Source organism: Colletotrichum phormii (assembly GCF_030913505.1).
Source record: "Colletotrichum phormii strain CBS 102054 chromosome Unknown BDP81scaffold_6, whole genome shotgun sequence".
Lineage (NCBI taxonomy): Eukaryota > Fungi > Ascomycota > Sordariomycetes > Glomerellales > Glomerellaceae > Colletotrichum > Colletotrichum phormii.
In genome coordinates this window covers 513,559-531,121 of record NW_026851448.1, presented here as the reverse complement: position 1 = coordinate 531,121, position 17,563 = coordinate 513,559, and the positions used below count along the sequence as shown (strand labels likewise).

General features: G+C 49.4%; 7 protein-coding genes across 7 annotated transcripts; 2 read left to right on the top strand and 5 right to left on the bottom strand.

The window, feature by feature from the left end:
* Positions 1 to 86: 86 nt before the first annotated feature.
* BDP81DRAFT_344749 (fungal-specific transcription factor domain-containing protein) lies at positions 87 to 3,178 on the bottom strand. Its single transcript, XM_060586078.1, has 9 exons — positions 3,043 to 3,178; positions 2,836 to 2,958; positions 2,649 to 2,773; positions 2,381 to 2,581; positions 1,780 to 2,327; positions 1,451 to 1,724; positions 1,229 to 1,401; positions 995 to 1,172; positions 87 to 942 (listed from the first exon to the last, which is right to left on the bottom strand). The coding sequence occupies exons 1-9, from the start codon at positions 3,132 to 3,134 to the stop codon at positions 425 to 427; spliced, it is 2,232 nt and encodes a 743-aa protein (XP_060447355.1). The 5' UTR covers positions 3,135 to 3,178; the 3' UTR covers positions 87 to 424.
* A 930-nt stretch (positions 3,179 to 4,108) lies between these two features.
* Positions 4,109 to 5,333, bottom strand: BDP81DRAFT_370333 (rare lipoprotein A). Its single transcript, XM_060586606.1, has 3 exons — positions 4,946 to 5,333; positions 4,709 to 4,884; positions 4,109 to 4,652 (listed from the first exon to the last, which is right to left on the bottom strand). The coding sequence occupies exons 1-3, from the start codon at positions 5,183 to 5,185 to the stop codon at positions 4,409 to 4,411; spliced, it is 660 nt and encodes a 219-aa protein (XP_060447354.1). The 5' UTR covers positions 5,186 to 5,333; the 3' UTR covers positions 4,109 to 4,408.
* A 28-nt stretch (positions 5,334 to 5,361) lies between these two features.
* BDP81DRAFT_422582 (uncharacterized protein) lies at positions 5,362 to 5,656 on the top strand. The gene has a single exon (XM_060590006.1). The coding sequence runs from the start codon at positions 5,377 to 5,379 to the stop codon at positions 5,560 to 5,562; it is 186 nt and encodes a 61-aa protein (XP_060447353.1). The 5' UTR covers positions 5,362 to 5,376; the 3' UTR covers positions 5,563 to 5,656.
* A 1,420-nt stretch (positions 5,657 to 7,076) lies between these two features.
* BDP81DRAFT_422580 (amidohydrolase) lies at positions 7,077 to 9,011 on the top strand. Its single transcript, XM_060590005.1, has one exon. The coding sequence runs from the start codon at positions 7,293 to 7,295 to the stop codon at positions 8,637 to 8,639; it is 1,347 nt and encodes a 448-aa protein (XP_060447352.1). The 5' UTR covers positions 7,077 to 7,292; the 3' UTR covers positions 8,640 to 9,011.
* A 335-nt stretch (positions 9,012 to 9,346) lies between these two features.
* Positions 9,347 to 9,891, bottom strand: BDP81DRAFT_422579 (uncharacterized protein). The gene has a single exon (XM_060590004.1). It carries the CDS (start codon positions 9,749 to 9,751, stop codon positions 9,578 to 9,580), a length of 174 nt encoding a protein of 57 aa, XP_060447351.1. The 5' UTR covers positions 9,752 to 9,891; the 3' UTR covers positions 9,347 to 9,577.
* A 710-nt stretch (positions 9,892 to 10,601) lies between these two features.
* BDP81DRAFT_370325 (uncharacterized protein) lies at positions 10,602 to 12,119 on the bottom strand. Its single transcript, XM_060586605.1, has 6 exons — positions 12,068 to 12,119; positions 11,743 to 11,988; positions 11,483 to 11,685; positions 11,307 to 11,416; positions 11,086 to 11,253; positions 10,602 to 11,021 (listed from the first exon to the last, which is right to left on the bottom strand). Exons 1-6 carry the CDS (start codon positions 12,107 to 12,109, stop codon positions 10,753 to 10,755), a joined length of 1,038 nt encoding a protein of 345 aa, XP_060447350.1. The 5' UTR covers positions 12,110 to 12,119; the 3' UTR covers positions 10,602 to 10,752.
* Positions 12,120 to 14,603: 2,484 nt separating this feature from the next.
* Positions 14,604 to 16,462, bottom strand: BDP81DRAFT_479826 (uncharacterized protein; the record flags this gene model as incomplete). Its single annotated transcript, XM_060594903.1, has 8 exons — positions 14,604 to 14,711; positions 14,798 to 15,029; positions 15,127 to 15,157; positions 15,222 to 15,286; positions 15,352 to 15,469; positions 15,824 to 15,888; positions 15,985 to 16,184; positions 16,280 to 16,462. 8 exons carry the CDS (start codon positions 16,460 to 16,462, stop codon positions 14,604 to 14,606), a joined length of 1,002 nt encoding a protein of 333 aa, XP_060447349.1.
* Positions 16,463 to 17,563: the final 1,101 nt, after the last annotated feature.

Sequence of the window (17,563 nt, the reverse complement as noted above, 5' to 3'; positions counted from 1 at the left end):
CGGGGAAAACGCGGGGAGAAGGCCCTCGGATTGCCAACCCGCGAGCTGGTATCTGATAGTCAACTGACTCGGACATGTCCCTATCTGGAGACCAGGAATGTTGTGGAGTCTTATTCGAGTTCAGTTGATAAGGGTCTCGCCATCCAAGTATGAAGTCCAGCTAGCTTTTCCGCCTCTTGCAAGGTTTCCCCTGGCGCCTCCGCTACCACTTGCATATGGGACTACCTGTTGTAGCTGGCTGTTGGTCCAGTCGTCAATGATCGAACGATTACCCCACAGGATTAGATTGTCTTTATCTGCGAATCCGACCCTCTCTGACATGTGTCTTTCCTCCTCAAGCCTACTTTAGTAAGTTGTCTTGATTCCTAGAAACCTGATTTTGGAAGCACACATCCGAGGATCAGTCTGGCAACCCGTCTATCAATCACATTAAGCCCCCACTAAAGTCAAAATCCGGCGCAATCGCCTCCGTCCACAACCAACTCCCCGCGAGTTGATCATCGTCGAAAGCGGCCATGTTTGGCTCCCAGTCGAGCAAGCCCGCTATTGATAGCATTTGTTCAGAAGCGAGCCCATTCGCTGTACTGCCAGTTGCTGGACCGGCTTCTGTAGGCTGTTCAGTATTAAATGATGGCAGGTCTCCAACGTTGATACGCCGTGAAGTCTGATCCTCGTTTTGCATGCTGTTGCTGCCATGACCAGCAGCTGACGGTGGAGCGTGAAGTTGACGTTGGGCGAGGCGTAGTATCTCTTGGAGCTTCTCGAGTTCTTCTTTTCGGAACCGGGCTACTACGTTCCCGCGCGCAATCATGGGGGCGAGTATATCAGTTGTGGTTTGCATATATTCGTTGTCTCGTTCGGGAAGGCCAGGCATGGAGGTCATCAAAGTGAGGACAAAAGCCGACGAGAATGCTTGCTCCAAGTCAAAGGGGAGGAAAGATTCTGGCCAGGATGTCAGTCTATCTTACGACCGTTAGTAGATGCATCTGCTTACCCAATAGGTGTTGTGACTGTAATGTTGACAAGATCTGGAGTGATTTATTTGCTGAGTCTGAGGATGTCTTCAACAGCGCTTTGATTGGGCTCGCAAGGCCTCTGTTCGGATTTCCCTGCCTTCCTAGAACGTCTTGTAGGAGGCACAAGAGAAGCGGGCGAGTTGCAAGAACAACACACTTTAGATATTCAGCATGCTGCCAGAAGTGGAAGTAGAGACTCAATAGTCACTAACCTGGTGATAACACAAGTTGAGTGTAGCAGACACCCTTGAAGCAGGTTCCGAATTATTGAACTTAAACTCGAACCCAGCCGTAAGCTGCGGAGCCAGCCTTGCCATGTCTCTCAAAACTTCTTGTACGCTCTTCAAAAACGATGGGTCAAGCTTCCCATCCACACCATACACAGCTTTGTCACGATTAGAAAATGTCGATGCTGCAGGCTACTGTGGACTCACTGTTCAGAACTTTGGCAAGCAGCTGAGATAACACAACGTGTATGCCCAGTGCCTTGTACTTGTGAACCACTGGGTCGGATCTTGGTAGTTGAACAGTTATGTCGCTATCTTGTATCGAATTGGGGGCCCCCATAAGTGACGACATCTTCCGATCTAGGATATAAAGAGTCCACCAGACGCAACGGAGTCTGTTAGCTTCGTTGTCATTGACCAAGCTTTTCAATGGCTCTCGGTGTAGACCCTGAGAAACAGCGATTCGAAATGCATTGCCGATCTACTGGAATGAGTGAGCGGTTCAATGAACGACTGATGACTGACTATCAACTCACGTAGGTGTAAGCGCTATTCCTGTGGTCTACAGACTGCAGGTATAGAGCAAGACTGCATAGAATCTCCACGGACAGTACAGGGTCTTGATACAATCCATGGACATCAGGAAGCAGCTCGAGAGCCCTCGTCACCAGACTGCTTCCAGGAGGAGTCTGATTTGGGTTTCCAGGGACTAAGAGAGCCTTGCCGAAAGCCATGATCATTAGAAACTGGATATACCATAATCTGGAACCTGCTGTTGGTTCCAGCTTCGGCCCTCTTCTGTATAAATCGTAAAGCCCAGTCATGAAGCTTTCCTCGTCAAAGAGATGGTATGTTTGCCCAAGATGGAACTTGACTGTGTTTGTAAGATATAGAGCGTAATCTAGAGACGGAATGTCGACTGTGGCTTGCGGGATGACGTCTCTGGACGATGGCCAGTCCAACTTGAATGCTTCGGCATCAACGTTGAGGGGAACCTCTGGGGATGCATGCTGACCGAGATGACCTTGGATCATGTTGAGTACCTGTCGACTATATGCCCAAGTTGACGAAGGCCCGAGCCATCCTATAAACCAGTTAGATCGAAAGAAGTAGCAATGGCGTCAAGCAGTCACTCACTTCTTCTACCCGTTGCGTCCGTGAGGAATTTTGATGGTCCGCTTGCTAATGGATTCCGCATGTTAGAAAAGCCACGGCGCTCTTCGCGGTCATCTTCACCGCCGACGACAGTCGTGCCGTCGTCAAGATTGAAACCATGTGCCGGCAGCGAGGCTCCGTGGTCGATCTCTATCAATAATGGCGCTGGTGTTGCATTAACCACTACGTGTAGCAATTGCTATGATGAGTGAGACCGCACTATGCAACAAAATATCAGATCACGGCTTACCATCACGAAAACCAGCATCAGCTGGCGACATCGATCGATGACGTCGAGATCGCTTAGCTGTAGGGGAAGTCGAGGTTTTCCCGTCCACGCCATATCCCGACTTGCGTTTCAGCTCATTAAGAAACCTTCAGACGGTTAGATATTGGCTTGTAACAAACAACCCGTAGAGGCGGGCCTAGATTGTTACCTCTCGGATACAACAACTTTCCGATCCTCCTTATCAAAGACACACTCGACTGACTTCCGCAGGCAATTTGCACACGGTAACGATCCCGAACACTTCACCTTGCGTTCACGGCACCGCGTACAACTTTTGTTGCCATCAGTAAAAAAAGACTTAAGAATAAACGCTTTCACATCCGAGGATGGTGAGCCTGGAGGTTACTGCACTCACGCGTTGCTCGCTCGCTTGCCGCGCGGGGCAGAGTTTGCCGTCTCAACTTCTTGCTCGGCTGAGCTGCTTGGACTCTCGCCTTCGCCAGCCATCACATCGGCATATTCAATTGTCCACAAGAGATCCGTGTGGCGGCATATGCCTTACCTTGTCTAGTTCCTCTCGTTGAAGTCTCGCAATTGTCAATCTTAAGATGGAACGCGGTGCGGAGGCATCTTGATTGCACCTCCAAGTCCAGCCACAGTCACACAATTGTGGCGCAACTTAGCGTGCTCTGAACTGAATGCCCAAGTCAGAAGCCCTTCTCCCAACGTCAGAATCTCCGCTCAATTGAAGTTTGACTTTACTCTGATCTTGTCTGAATGCAAACTTTCCGTATTAGTCATTTGATTCTGGGTCATTTACTATTTCTCTAAGGTGTTCACTGACACCATAGCATCATGTTGTTTCCACGAATACATGATAGACCGACAGTGCGGAGCACAGCAGCGCTCCTCAGCTCGGCTCGCTAGGCCGAAGTTTGCTCCTTGAAGCGGGTTCTCGGCCCGCACGCACTCCAGCCACAGTTTATCGTGATGGCTTACACTTCCGATGCTCTGGCAATTGAGCATATTTTACGATATCAGGGTTTCTCCGTTGACGACAATGCAAAGTCTAATAATTGTCACGCTGCAGGAATGCATAATAACTACCTACTAGAGGTGGTCTTCGCCGTACATGCTCTCAACCATTGAAAACGCAGCAACAAGAACCTCTTTGGGATGGCTGTCTCTGTTTAGCAGCAGGGAACGAGAGGCTGGTGTGAACTACCTTTGTGCACCCTGCCAACTCAGCTGAAGTGTAAAAGATTTTATACCTTGTCCGCCCATTCTCAAAACTCAACTTTCTTGAAAAGCGTGGGAATTTGGGGACATGGAAATTTGGAAGCCTGGAAGCGTATCGATTATTTTTGCATACCTGGGTAGAAGGAACATATTTGTATTTCAATAAATCCAACCCCTGAGGAAGGTAGTATTAACCCACACACAGTAAGTACTTAGCCAGTCCCCAAACAAAGCTTTAGATTCTAGTTTGTCTCCGGCTATCTGACTGAGTTAACGCTACACAGTCTACAGGGCATTACAGGCAAAATATCGCTTTCCAAAATGTGAGAATAGTGCTTCCACCTTAACTCAATCACTATTCATATCTAGACCGACTGCTTCATCTGAATATATATACTGTCAAATTATATGCAAGAAGTAAAGGCTATGTACAAATCCCTCGTTGTAGAAATCCTAGTGTGGCTATCAGGAAAACGCGCTGAGTCCGGTGAGGTGAATACATAGCAACCCTCTCGACCTATAAGCTATTCCATGATCCCTTTCTAGCAGTTACCCGATGCAGTGAACGAGGCCTTCTCTTTGGTACCGACGTTGTTCACAACGACCTGCTTACCGTTGGAGCAGGTGACACGGACGCTAACGGTGTCCACGAGAAATCCATCACCACTGCTCTTCTGCCAGTAGTTGTAGTCCTGACGGACAGTTGGCTGCCAGCTCTTACCGCTGTCGGTACTGACTTCGAACTTGGTGACTGTGTAGTTGTGGTTCACAACTTGCATGGAGAACCTAGGAGATATGTAAGTTAGACTATTCGGGTCGCTGCCGTGATCAAAGACACATACCACCACTTCGAAGTTCCCTCCTTATTACGGACGATCAAGGGTGAGGTGATGCCGCAAGGTACCTGCTCCCATGAGACGCTGATTTGTCCCTTATTAGGGTCGTCGAGCTTGGCGAAAGCATCAGGGAAGAGATCGAGCTGGCCGTTTCCGCAGCCTGAGGGGCACTTGTCGACGACCTGATCTTTGAGTTAGAGTAGGTCGTGGATATATTGGTTGAATAGACTTGCTGATGCTTACCATAACTTTGATGGTGTTACCCTTCGGTCCCTTGACACTGAGGCAGGTACCACAGTTTCCATTGTAGTTGGTGTACGACAAGGCAGTACCCAGGACGCTCGATGGCAACGTGTAACTAGAAAAGAGGCAGTTGCCTCCGCTCAAGTTTCCACCATACCAAGTTGCAACAGCGCTCGTGGCAGCGGCGGTGCCTTGGATCATGACGGCAAGGGCCGTACCAATGGAAAATAGACCGTGCATTTTGATGGATGGAGGGATTGATCCTGGAGATTCGGTGATGATAGACTGGGGGCAAGGCGGAACGGGAAGAGATCATCACAGGAAAGCAAGCTCGCTTTATACCAGGAAGCCCACGGTGCTTATCACAGTCACTTCAGAGCAGATGACCACATGAAGAAGGTCTCAAGGAATGGGTTGGCATATTGACAGCCATGCGGCATCCCACAAAAGAAACAACACTTAATTCCTTAATCTATTTCTCCCGAATGACAAACTCCTTGGGGTGTCATCCCCATAGACTAATGGCTCTCGCAACTCAATCAGAAACCCGCCACTCAGCAATAACAGCCCCCTTTTCTCTCCCATGTGAAACTACATGGAGGAATTCTGCCCTCTAATTCGCCAAAGTAGCGCTAGGAGCGCGGAGTGAGCGGAAACGCGATCGGGAAAGGGAGCCACAGAGGTTCACGATGGGCTTATTCTTCCCACTCTATACTAGCAGCGGCTTGTGCTTCGTCGGCTTCCCGACTACCTGCTTTAATTTACAGGTGTCATCCTTTCAAGGGGTCTTATGTCCGCGTCGTACGGTTTGCTGCCGACTTTGGATTTCTCCTTGGTGGAAGAGCGTGCCGATTGGGAGCTTTAAAGTTTCAACGTTTCACTAAATCGTCACTGCTAACCCAAAGGGATGGTAACTGGCCGTGAGTCTGGACCGGAGTGGATAGTGGACATGAGTCGCGATATTGCGGGCGGTGCCGTATTTCAGATTGCACGGCCTGTTAGTGAGCAGAATTCCACTTCGGATCCCACGTGGACGGATCGCGTTGTGAGAACTTATTGTGAAAAGAGACAGGGCTGCTTCGAATGCCATGTCTTCGGGCCAGGCCTATTTCTTCTTTTCCATGCCGGTCTTCCGCGCGGGTGGTTGACGGCCCTGTCAGGCTGTCATCGGTCGAGCCGGCGTTCGCTTGTAGTGTAAGCAATGTCCTAGTGACGATCACATTTCTTTTGGACATCCCTTCGATTGTCTTGCCGCCCAACAAGCTGTTTGGACATTGCCGAGTTGTTCAGATAGATTAACGACGACCATTCTGGCGAACGATACTGATGCATAAATTTGCGTTTGCAATTTTTCGAAACAAAACATCTTATTGTTTGTCTCTCAAGGTTGAGTCTAGGCCCGCCTATCACACAAGACTACTAATTTATACATATTGTCCTTCGCAGCCATTCTTAGTTGCATTTGGATTGCCAACAAGTAAACGAAACCCTTCAGTAAAGCCAAGTCCCTCAATCGATGGGCTCTTCGAAATGTATCTGAAATCGTCTAGTAAAAGGATCGTTTCCTCTGCACGAGAGCTGTCAAAGACCTGGCTGATGAATCCCCGACAAAGCTGACCTGGTAATAGTCCGCCATTGTCGCGCTTTAATTGAGTGAGACCATCCGAAGCACTAGCCAAATCGCACATGAGTAGGTGACGATGCATCTTGGGTCAAGTCGTAATCACTTGCAGTAGACACTTGCCTGGCAGCCTCGCACCCATGGCCCCTGAAAATGTATTCCGACGCCGGACGGTCGGAGTCACTGAATCAGCAACATAATCCAGCCCCAACGGCTTGGCCGAACTGGTCCTCGAAAAATTCCACTTCACCAATGTAGGATCAATAGCCGAGGAGATGACTCGAGGTTCAAGCTGAATGAGGATGCTTTCGTATCCTCGCATATGACACGCTAACTGAAGGTGGCATTCGGCGAGCGGGTCTTGAAGTCAGACCATGTGCGTCGCCGGATGCGTCTTATGTTCGCCGGTGAGGAAGTGTCCACGCCACGACTTTCTCAAGCCGAACACGGAATGTCTCAACATTGATCTTGGCTGAATTCCTCCCGGATTTTTCAACATCGCCTGTTCACCGGAAGTCGAATCATCTGAACACCCATTGTAATTACTATTTCAACCGTTTGTGACGTTTTCATACGTTGGCTTGCCTTATGTTTTCTTGGTATTGTGTGTCTGTGACAGACAATAAGTGCTTAAATATGTATTTCTTCGTCACTCCGTGTGTTATCTCCCTTCAGAAATATGAATGAACCAACCTTCAGAATCTGCCTGGTAATTATCGAGTCAAAATGGTCACCACACAAACAAAACCCGAGAGTTCTGGCATAGACATGTCGAAATACATCACTCCATGGAAGCTTGATCCACAGCAGCCGTATCTGCTGAAAAATTGCAGAATTGTTGACCCAGTTCATGGATCAATCAGCAGCAATGCCACGATTGCCCTTTCCGCCGGCAAGATTATCTCCGTTGAAACAGGCGAGCCAGCAAAGCCAGATGGATTCGACATCAAGCCGGAGAACATCATTGACCTCGAAGGAAAATACGTTTGCCCCGGGCTGATTGACTGCCATGTTCACATCGCGGTTACGCCAGGCGCGGCAAGCCTGTCGTCGTACCGAGACATGACGGAGACCAAAAGCCTTCTGCGGCAGCCCAGTGTTCTCAAGTCAATGCTCCAGCGGGGGTTTACTACCGTCAGAGACTGCGGTGGTGCGACTCTCGCGATGAAAGAGGCCGTTGAAGAAGGCATCTATCCCGGCCCGCGCCTCTTCATTTCTGGAAAAGCCCTTTCTCAGACTGGTGGCCACGGCGACATGAGAGGACGGCACGACACCATCCCCTGTTGCGGCGGCGCTGTATCAGGCATCAGCCGTATCGTTGATGGAGTGCCAGAATGCTACCGCATGGCGAGAGACGAACTGCGACAAGGCGCAGACTTCATCAAGATCATGGGCGGTGGCGGCGTTGCTAGCCCAACTGATCGCATCGACCAACTTCAGTTCTCTGACGACGAAATCAAGGCCATAGTGACGGTTGCAAATAACGCAAAGACATATGTCACAAGCCACTGCTATACCACAGAAGCAGTGACACAAGCAATCAAGCAGGGCGTCAGGGGTATTGAGCACGGCAACCTGATCGATCTGGAAACCGCGAAGCTCATGGCGAAGACGGGGACATTTCTCACGCCGACGCTTGTCACTCACTTCGTATCAAAGGAGTCACATTTTCTCGATGCGGAGTCAGAAGCCAAAGTCACCACTGTACTCGAACAGGGCCTAGTTACACTCAAGATGGCAACTGAAGTCGGTGTCACAGTCTGCTTCGGCACAGATCTGCTGGGTCCTACTCACTTTGCTCAGTCGAAAGAGTTCTCTATTCGCAGTCAAGTTCAAACATCCCTTCAGGTTCTACAAAGCGCCACCATCAATGCCGCCAAGTTGCTTGGCCAGGAAAACAAGCTAGGCCAGGTTAAGGAAGGGTTCATGGCAGATCTTCTGGTTCTGGATCGTAACCCTTTGGATGATATCACAATCCTGGACAAGTCTCAAGAGTCTATATTAGCTGTTGTGAAGGACGGCAGGGTTATGCATTCGCATCTCAGCTGTATGAAAGAAGAACCGAGACCCTAAGACACGCGTGATCTTCTGCGCAGACTCTAGGTGTAGGGTAGAAAAGAGAAACCACTTGTCGTATTGGGCCATAGTTCCGCGTTATTCAACGTTTGTTGAGACTGTCTTTTATTTACTGAATTGAATTCTGCCCGTAGGCTTACTTTGGGTATCTGGTGTTACCGCCAGAGGCTGTGCTCAAGAGACCGAGTAGCCGGCTCCGCTTGTGAGAACACCATTTCGGCTTTTGGGACCCATCTCTACGTCACCTACATCCCACCCGGTTATTAACACAGCTTCAGATTTGTAATTTAGGTCGGCTTATAAATCATACGCAAAGTCTGAGAGGTATTAGATCAAATAAGAGGAGATTTCAGTCCGGCTGAATGCCCGAGTAGTCAAGTTCCCCGCTGCATAAGCCTCTCTTATTTTCAGATCACCATGTCGGCCACCGTTACAACTCTTCAACCCCATGCATTGGAAGTTGAGTTGACTCAAATCCAATATGATGCAGAGACAGAAAGACGAAATTCAGCTACCTCCCGGCGACTAGGAGCTTCCACCATTCCTCCAGAGTTCTCATCCTTCGCCGAAGAAGTGGGATTCGTTTGCATATGCTCTATGGGCCAGCTTATGTTTGCTATTCATCTTTCACACACATTTGTCAACCCATCTACTTTCATCGACGCTCTAAATACGAGCTAGCTCAACACACCATGGCTTATTGGTTCATTTCTCGTGGCTAACGGGGTTTCCGTCATCATTTCGGGTTCCCTGGCCGATCTCATCAGCCCGAAATACCTTACCTGTGCAGCCTTCATCTGGCTTTCCCTATGGAGTCTCATTGGTGCTTTCTCCATCACGCCTGACAGAATGATACTGTTCTACGTTACTCGAGTCATGTCTGGCTTGGCGGTTGGGACCCTTTGCTCCGCGGCTATGAGCATGCTCGGAAGAGTTTATAATCCTGGTCTCCGGAAGAACCGAGTGTTTTCTCTGATGGGTGCCAAGATTCCACTCGGGTTTGCCATTGGAGTCATGCAGGGCGGTGCGTTAAGTTCACATTTGCCTTGGTTATTTGGATCAACAAGCGTTCTGTCTCTCGCATGTCTGGTCGCGGCTTTCTGGTGCATCCCTGCTCTTCCCGTAGAAGCATTGTCTTTGAAGGACTTTGACTACGTCGGTGCTGCTGCAGCAATTCTTGGATGCGGACTACTTATCTTTGGTCTCACCCAAGGGTCGCCTACGCACTGGACTCCTTACACCTACGCCCTCGTCATCGTTGGAGTTGGCTGTTTAGCCAGCTTCGGTCTGATAGAGAGCCGAGTACGGCGGCCGCTGATAGATAATCGCCTTTGGACGACTCCCGGATTCTTTCCATTGATTCTGTCCTACTTTCTAGGATATGGCGCTTATGCAGGGGCCTGGTAGTTCTATGCGGTACGCTTTATGCTTACCATTCATCAAAAGTCACCCATCATTGTCGCCTGCTATCTTCTTCCCATCGGTATAAGCGGAACTATTGCGTCGTGGGTTGTTTCTAGGACACTTCACGTGGTACTAGGACACTTGATCATGATAGGAAGCATGATTGCATTTGCCACAGGCCCTGCTTTGTTATTACCTCAACAAGCGGGCACGCTCTATTAGGCGCTCTCATTTCCCTGCTTTATCATAAGCACCTTTGGGCCAGATATGTCGTTCGCAGCTGTCTCCGTGTTCATTATATCGAATGTGTCCAGATCGTATCAAGGTGCTGCAGGGAGTTTGGTTATCACTGCACAAAATCTTTCCACTGCTGTGCTCGCAGCTTTAGGAGACACTTTTGGTGGAAATACCACAAACCAACCAAGTGGCGCCCTGGAATTGATGTCACTGACATCTGGTGGTTGAGCCTGGCGACTGCTCTGACAGCCGCTTTCATATGTGCTTGCTTCGTTAGAACACCTAGGAGTGAAGAGAAGGAGCATGTAAGCTAAATTTGCATATTTAATACGATAGATATATGTCATGAATGAAGACAATACATTAATTACATATGGTAGCACCTCGATGGTGTGATATTACTGGCCTACTCTTGGGTGGCACTGGGGTATCATCACACTTTGCTCTAAGTCTCTAAATCTCCAGGGCTCTACACAGTCTCGCTAGACTTATGTGATTGGGTAGTGGTTGAGCAAGCCGCCACATGCTCAAGGTCGACATTGAGGTCGTATGCTGGCTCGCTGACGACATCGAATCTGCTTATGCGTGTTATTTGCAGCGTTTTCACGGTTGATTTGTAGTTGTAACCGTTCGACTTGTCCGAATAGCCAGCTCTTCGGTTCGATCGGAAGTACGGTCTGAGGCATGGTAATGTCGCAACTAAAAGACCGATGTTGACGTCCAGCTCGCTCCAAAGTTCTGCGGACCATCTTGTATCAGCATACATCCATCAGAGTTTACTGAGTCATGCTCAAGAACTCACCGACTAAACCGAAAGGCAATGCATCGACTGATGCAGTCTGAATGGTGATGAAGCGGACGAGAGAAAAGGTCATATTGATGATGCCGAGACCAAAGGTCCAGTAAACGCCAATTTTGAGAGCTCTCTTGATCTTCAAATCAGGCAAGATGAGCCACGGGAGACAGAAAACTTCGCAAGAGGTCAGTAATTTTTCGAGTTGTAAGGCCAAGAAGCTTCCTCACTCAAGATGTCTCCAAAGAAATGCAACGCCCAGCCGACTTGGAAGACAATGGCGGGAGATGAAGCCGAGCACATGACATTCTCTGTTCCCACAACCCGATCTTCGACAGACCTGCCCAAAAGCCCAAGTCAGTGTCTACGCGTGGAAAAAGTGTCCGTCGCCATCGGGTGAACTCACCAGTTCTTACTCAGGGGTATGCAAACAGTGAAAAGCAGAATAATGCTGACCAAGTACGCCAGCGCAATATATACTATAGCCGTCCACAGCATCATGCGTCGATAATACATAAAAATGGGGAATATCTGAACGTAAACAGCGAGAAGAGCTCCTTTGCAGAGGTAGAAAGTTGTAAAAAATGGTATGCTGCTGGCCCAAAATAGCTTTTAGGCATGTAGAGTCAGCACGATGAAAGTGATGAAGTACGTGCTTGCTCTTACCCTCATAACCAACATAACTTCGTCTTCGTTTCCATCGAATCCATCGAGATTGATTTTGATGTTTTGATGCAAAGCGCCCATCACCGTGAATTGGATATCGAATGACGCAGTTACGACTGCAGAGCACCATGCTAGGCATAGGAAGTAATCGCTAATCTGCAGTTTTCTCCCCTGAATGTTGATTCGGAGATGGAGGGAGGCAGCTAGTACTGCGCCGGCGGTCAATATGGTAACCCATCCTGTCGTCTAAGTTCGTAGCAGGTAAGGTTAGCGGCCATGTTTCGACATTGAGGTTTCGAGATCCAGGATGCGATATCCGACGTACTATGATTGTTACCGCCTTTGGGGTCGGAAAGTGAGCCATCATCCATCGTCACATCCTCAAACACGCTGTTGAACCCTGTACAGAAAGTGGGTGTCTGGAATTATAAAAGAGGATGTGAAGGGAGCTGAATGCCTGCGAAGGCTATTTGAGACAAACTGACTCCTAGCGTGAGATCAGAATCATACTAACCCTACTTCCGTTGTCCGATTTCGAACTAAACATACGTACGATACCGAATCCATCATCCGGATTCGGAAGTGCTCCAACTTTATCCTTGAACGTCGCGCCCATCGGCCGACCCTCTTGCACATGCGTGGAAGCACTGCATGTACGCAAGGCAGCCCCCATCCAAAGAGATGCGCAACGATATGGACATGGCTTGCATGAACACCTGAACAAGCAATGCCCATACCAGCCGCAATCGACGGAGAATATCGATTGAGCGAAGATTACCATGTAAGCGGGTTCTGCATATTCATTTCACCAGGGGTCTGAGATGAGTGTCTTGGTCGGCTAACATGCTGTTTCCCCTGCAACATGGAGTATTGTCTTGGATGCAATAGATCACCCGTGTCACCGTCTGCCTTAAGATCTGTCATCCTTGCCCCACTCGCCGAATTCGTTTCAAAGAGCGCCGGTAAAGCATGTCATCTCGGATGCCTCACATTTGCATCCCTTCCTTGATAGGGCTCGAGTTCGGGAAGCCGAAAAGACAACGGCCCGTGGAATTCTGCATACGAAACAGAAGATTCGCTGAACCTTTACAAGCCTGGGTTTGGTGCCACGATGAGCCTTCCTGCAGGCAGTAAAGGGTCCAAAGACAGCCAAACTCCGCGTATACGTTTCGCGCACTCCGTTTCGTCCGTACCCGTCCAGCCGATATGACGGGCCGGTTTGGTGCCTATGGCACCAGTCTGTGCGATCCGCGCCACATCGCAGCACATTGGCACGTCCACTGAGACGCTTTATCCTGATCATTCACGCTAAACCATCTGGCTGCAGTTCTAATCTGTCGTGTCTATGCAGATTGGGTGCGCTGAGACCAATGCGGCGAGCTAGACCCGGGGCAGCACGTGGGCCGGTCAGCTTGTTGACAGGCTTCGGCCCTTCGAAACGGGAACTAGCTTCTGGGAGAACCCGAAGGGCGTGCTAGTCGCTGCGTAACCGTTCTAGACCAGCACTTTCCGATGTTTTGATGAGTACGGACGTACGAACATCCTTGATTTGATTGCTATCCTCCAAGAGGAGGCTCAAAGGTACGCATTATGGCTTGCACTCACCTACCTACTTACTTAGTCAACGCAGGATTCTAGACGAATGCCTTCGCTTTGGTGGCCCGTTTGTTTGATCTCAATTCCACCAGTGAACTTCCCGAATTTGTTCTGGAAGGTTCTTCCTGAATTATTTGCAGGGTTCACGGCAGTGAGATTTTGGCGTTACTGAGTACACTGAGCTGAAGACGAATTGCTCGACTGATTGGTGAACCATATGGCTCCTGTAGACAAACAGAAATCATTTTCAATTTCTTCTATCCAAGTGAGGTTGGGATTTGAAAGCCGTTGGCAACTTAAACCAACAATCGCCTACAATCGAACTTAGGTACCTTACCTAGTGGGTTTGCCCCAAATCTAGCTCCGGTGAGATCCCGGTTTCCGGGCCGCTTGTTCTCTCAGGGCCACCGCCGGGACGGCCCCACTTTGCCGCGCTTCCTGAACCATCAAATCCGGGCATGGGTGAGACAAGGCGAGTAAGGGTAGCGGAAATCAGAGACACAAGGAACGTTTCTGTACGAATCACCTAACGCAAGCTCGGTTTGCCCGCACCGCTTTGTGCTTGCTTTCGACGAAAACGGTCTGCCGTGATCCGACGTTACGAACTTGCGATTGCCCCTCACTCCCTTCTGAGACCCGACTCCAGTGGCCCAGCTAGCCATGAGGAGATAAATCTCACTCCAGTAGCAACACACCGCGGGGACTTCCAATGTCTTGTTCAGAAACGGTAGCCTCGGCGAGTTGTGGCGCAACCCCGCCGAGCGAAGCCGACTGGTTGGCAAGCCAAAAGTCTGTCACAGAGGAAGGCAAAAGATGATGCACGCCGGCCATTACTCATAATTCATTGATACTGTATCAGTTTTCGATTCATTTGACATCGGTATGTGGTGACCAAGGGCCCGTTCCCAAGTGGCTCTTCCACCTTTGCCCAAAGGTGTGGACAAAGTAGTATGATGCAGAGTTGGAGACAACGTCACGTACTCAGTAATTTCATGAAATAGATCCAACAATCAAAGTCTAGTGTAGTGTTTCGGTGCAGCGCGCAGTTATTATGTCAGAGGAAGCCAGTTGATGTGATGACGCATTCTCTTCTAAGGCTGCTCCTCCAAAAAGAACCAATGAAGTACACTTTCTTGTAATTGCCGTGCTTATTCATGGTCAGCATGAATGCTTGCTTGCGCCTCACATGAGTCTTATACGCAACTTCCCCCTTGTATCCTCTACTATATTATCAGACCTCGAGTTTGAATCCTCGCATCGGTTTCTCAAATGGCTCTCCATCGGCTCGAAGCGGAAGTATCGCGGACTGGTCCTTGTTCCTTGTACGTAATGCTCACGAAGTCGGTCCGGATAATTTTTCCGTCAGCGGGGTGCTGAAGCATTTCGCTTCGGACAGGCGTGAATCTTGGATTGAGTCAGTCGCCGGCGTGAGGATATTTTCCTGGCTTTCGTCCTCGACGATGGTGATGCCTAGATCATCTTTGGGCTTGGCCTTTGGCTTGCGCTGTCCAAGCTCAATACCGCCCCCGCTACGCGGTTTTGACTTGCTCTGGGAGCTGTAGTCCTCATAATATTTGAGTGTTTGCTTGGAGTCCTTGGTAGAGCTGAAGGGATTGCGCCGCAGGATAAGCTCGAGAAGAGGCTGCATAACGGGGATCGAGCTAGCGATTATGATTGTGCTACCCTCGACGCTAACATGGATCGAATTCAGTGAGCAGAGGGCAACAAGAACCAGGACCGATTTCATCAAGCTAACCAGACAATGTGCGAAAGAGACATTGGACTTACACTGTCCAGATCACGAGATCAGATGTATCATCTAAGTAGAGAAGATAGTCAGCCTCAATCTATCCAGTACCGAAGATGCCATAAGAGGATCATACACGAGAAATCTTTGCTTCCAAGAGATGGTATACGGGTCGTCTTGTAGATAGCAACTATACCAGAACTACCAAGTTGTTAGTCGCAAGAGTCATTCGAGCCAGTAATTGCTCAAAAAGGGAGAAGCCTTACATAGAACCAATACCTAGCGCACATGAAAGTGCGATCTTCTTTCTGGTGGCCATTTGGAGGCCGAACAGAATTATTGCCGGATAAACAGCAAGATAAACATCGACGAAAGCTGAGAAAGCTATGCCGCGGAACAGTGTCAGTAAAAGGTAGAAAAGCCTGATTGTGTAAAATACTGCTTCTTACATCCTGCGTAAATGCAATTGTCGGAACAGCAAGGCTGATAAGGAGCAATGGGCAGGTATCGTGGGCTGGCTGGCGCCTGCCCTGGGCGAAGTGGGACAACTGGCTTAGTCACCACGGCCGGTTAAGGTGGGGCAACCACCCAGGCCGTCACCACCTACTTCGACCGACCCCTGCCCACAATGTAAATAGGAAGTAACAAGAACAACAACAGCAATTATCACGGACATCGACGTGATTGTTGCCGAAGATACACCCTCATGAGGAAATTTATCACGCCTGTGATACCAACAGCAATATGCCACCAGTATATTGACGTCAAACCATGTTCCTTTAACAGAGAAGTCCCACAACGACCTGGCCGGCGTACAACGCCCAAGAAGGAGGCCAGCCGTTACGAATAACGTCAATTGGCACCAGACTCCCATTCCCCATCAGAACCACTTGTGATACCTGTCGGGGTTCATCAACCGAACTAACAAAGAGACAACAGCTAATTTAGGGAGACCAAAGGATATTACTCCTGGGCAGAAGGCGGCTGTAGTCCAGAGGATGGCACCCTCCTGCTGCTCGGTCGATAAGATGGACATGTGTCTCCCGTTGCCGTAGGTCACCGCGATCGTAGATAGAGCCGTTGAGATGTAGCCGCAGAACTGAACGTATTCACACGTTAGAATAAGTTTATGGCTCAGCATGATTGAAAAGGAAGGCGACTTCTCGACAGAACCTCTTCAAGTGAGAAACATACCTGACCTAGAATGATGAACCAATCATCACTCTGGAACTTCTTCATTATCTTCCCCCTTACATAGACACGGCCAACAACGAAGCAAGTGCTGATGGCCGTGACGACCCAGCAGACAATAACAATGGTTGGCCCTTTGTCCTGAGCCTTCCACTCATCTGATCCTTCCACTGGCGAAGCTGACATTCTGGATTTATAGGAGGCAATTTGTTGATATTTTGCGCGCACTCAGCTATGGCTCAGGCACTAGGGCAAATGTATTCATGGCCAGGATGCTGCGGAATAAATGCAAACCAAGCTGCGGCCCGACTGCCTGCATGCTTGCAGGACATTTCTTCAACGACAACCCAGAATCCGGGGTCAAATGGCCGAAGAACTGCAGCAGTGCAGATCTTGCCCAAGCTCTTGCGCAGGTATCAGGATTCTCAGAGGTTGTCGCGTGTCGGGCCGCTGGTCGGAGGCGCATTCAACCCGTGCTTAGACTCCAGTTCAGAAAGAAGTATGAACTCTCATGTCAAAAGTATCGCTCGATATTAACTACTGTTCTGTAGCATCGCCGTTTTCGATCAAATCCCACATCCCACCCGGGCCACCCCTGAAGACTCGGGCTCCGTTGACGAAACAAAAGGTCAGCCAACGGAGAAGTTGCAACGCCGAAGACGCAAAAGACTAATTGCCCCTGCAACTACAAGCAGGTCATGTCAGGGGGGCTTGACCAGAGTTACGGCGTGCATGAGGAATCACCTTCCTGTAAATCAATACTTTGTATACTTCTACGGAGACTGCCGCTTGAGCTTCTGCTGGGACAGCGGCAGTGGTTGGGCGTGGGCTGCGTGGCTTCCATGCCCTAGATACCTAGTCGCACTGTAACTGGAGATCATATCCGAAGCTGGATACAATCTCTTTATTAGACGCAGGTCTCATTACGTTAGCACTGGGAAGCAGTCTTGGCCATGGGTTCGGCCCAGAAACTACAGATGGGACCTCAAGTCGGCGGATGAAGGCGGAATATGGGGTGTTTGGTGGTGTGAGGCTGCGTCGTTTATGTGAAGACCCTGGCTGGGCACCAACAGCCAAGAATGAAAACTCTTACCTCGAGAAGCTGAGATGGTGGCGTGCAAAGTCAGGTCTATTCCTTGTGTTTTAAAAATGCGGGCTTGGACTGGGAGTGGTGACTCTCATATGCAAAATAAAACCAACCGCTGGACACGGGTCGATCGGCGCCGACTCAACGTACGCATATGCGTATTGAATCACACAGCTACTAGGGTGCTGATATGGCGCAAC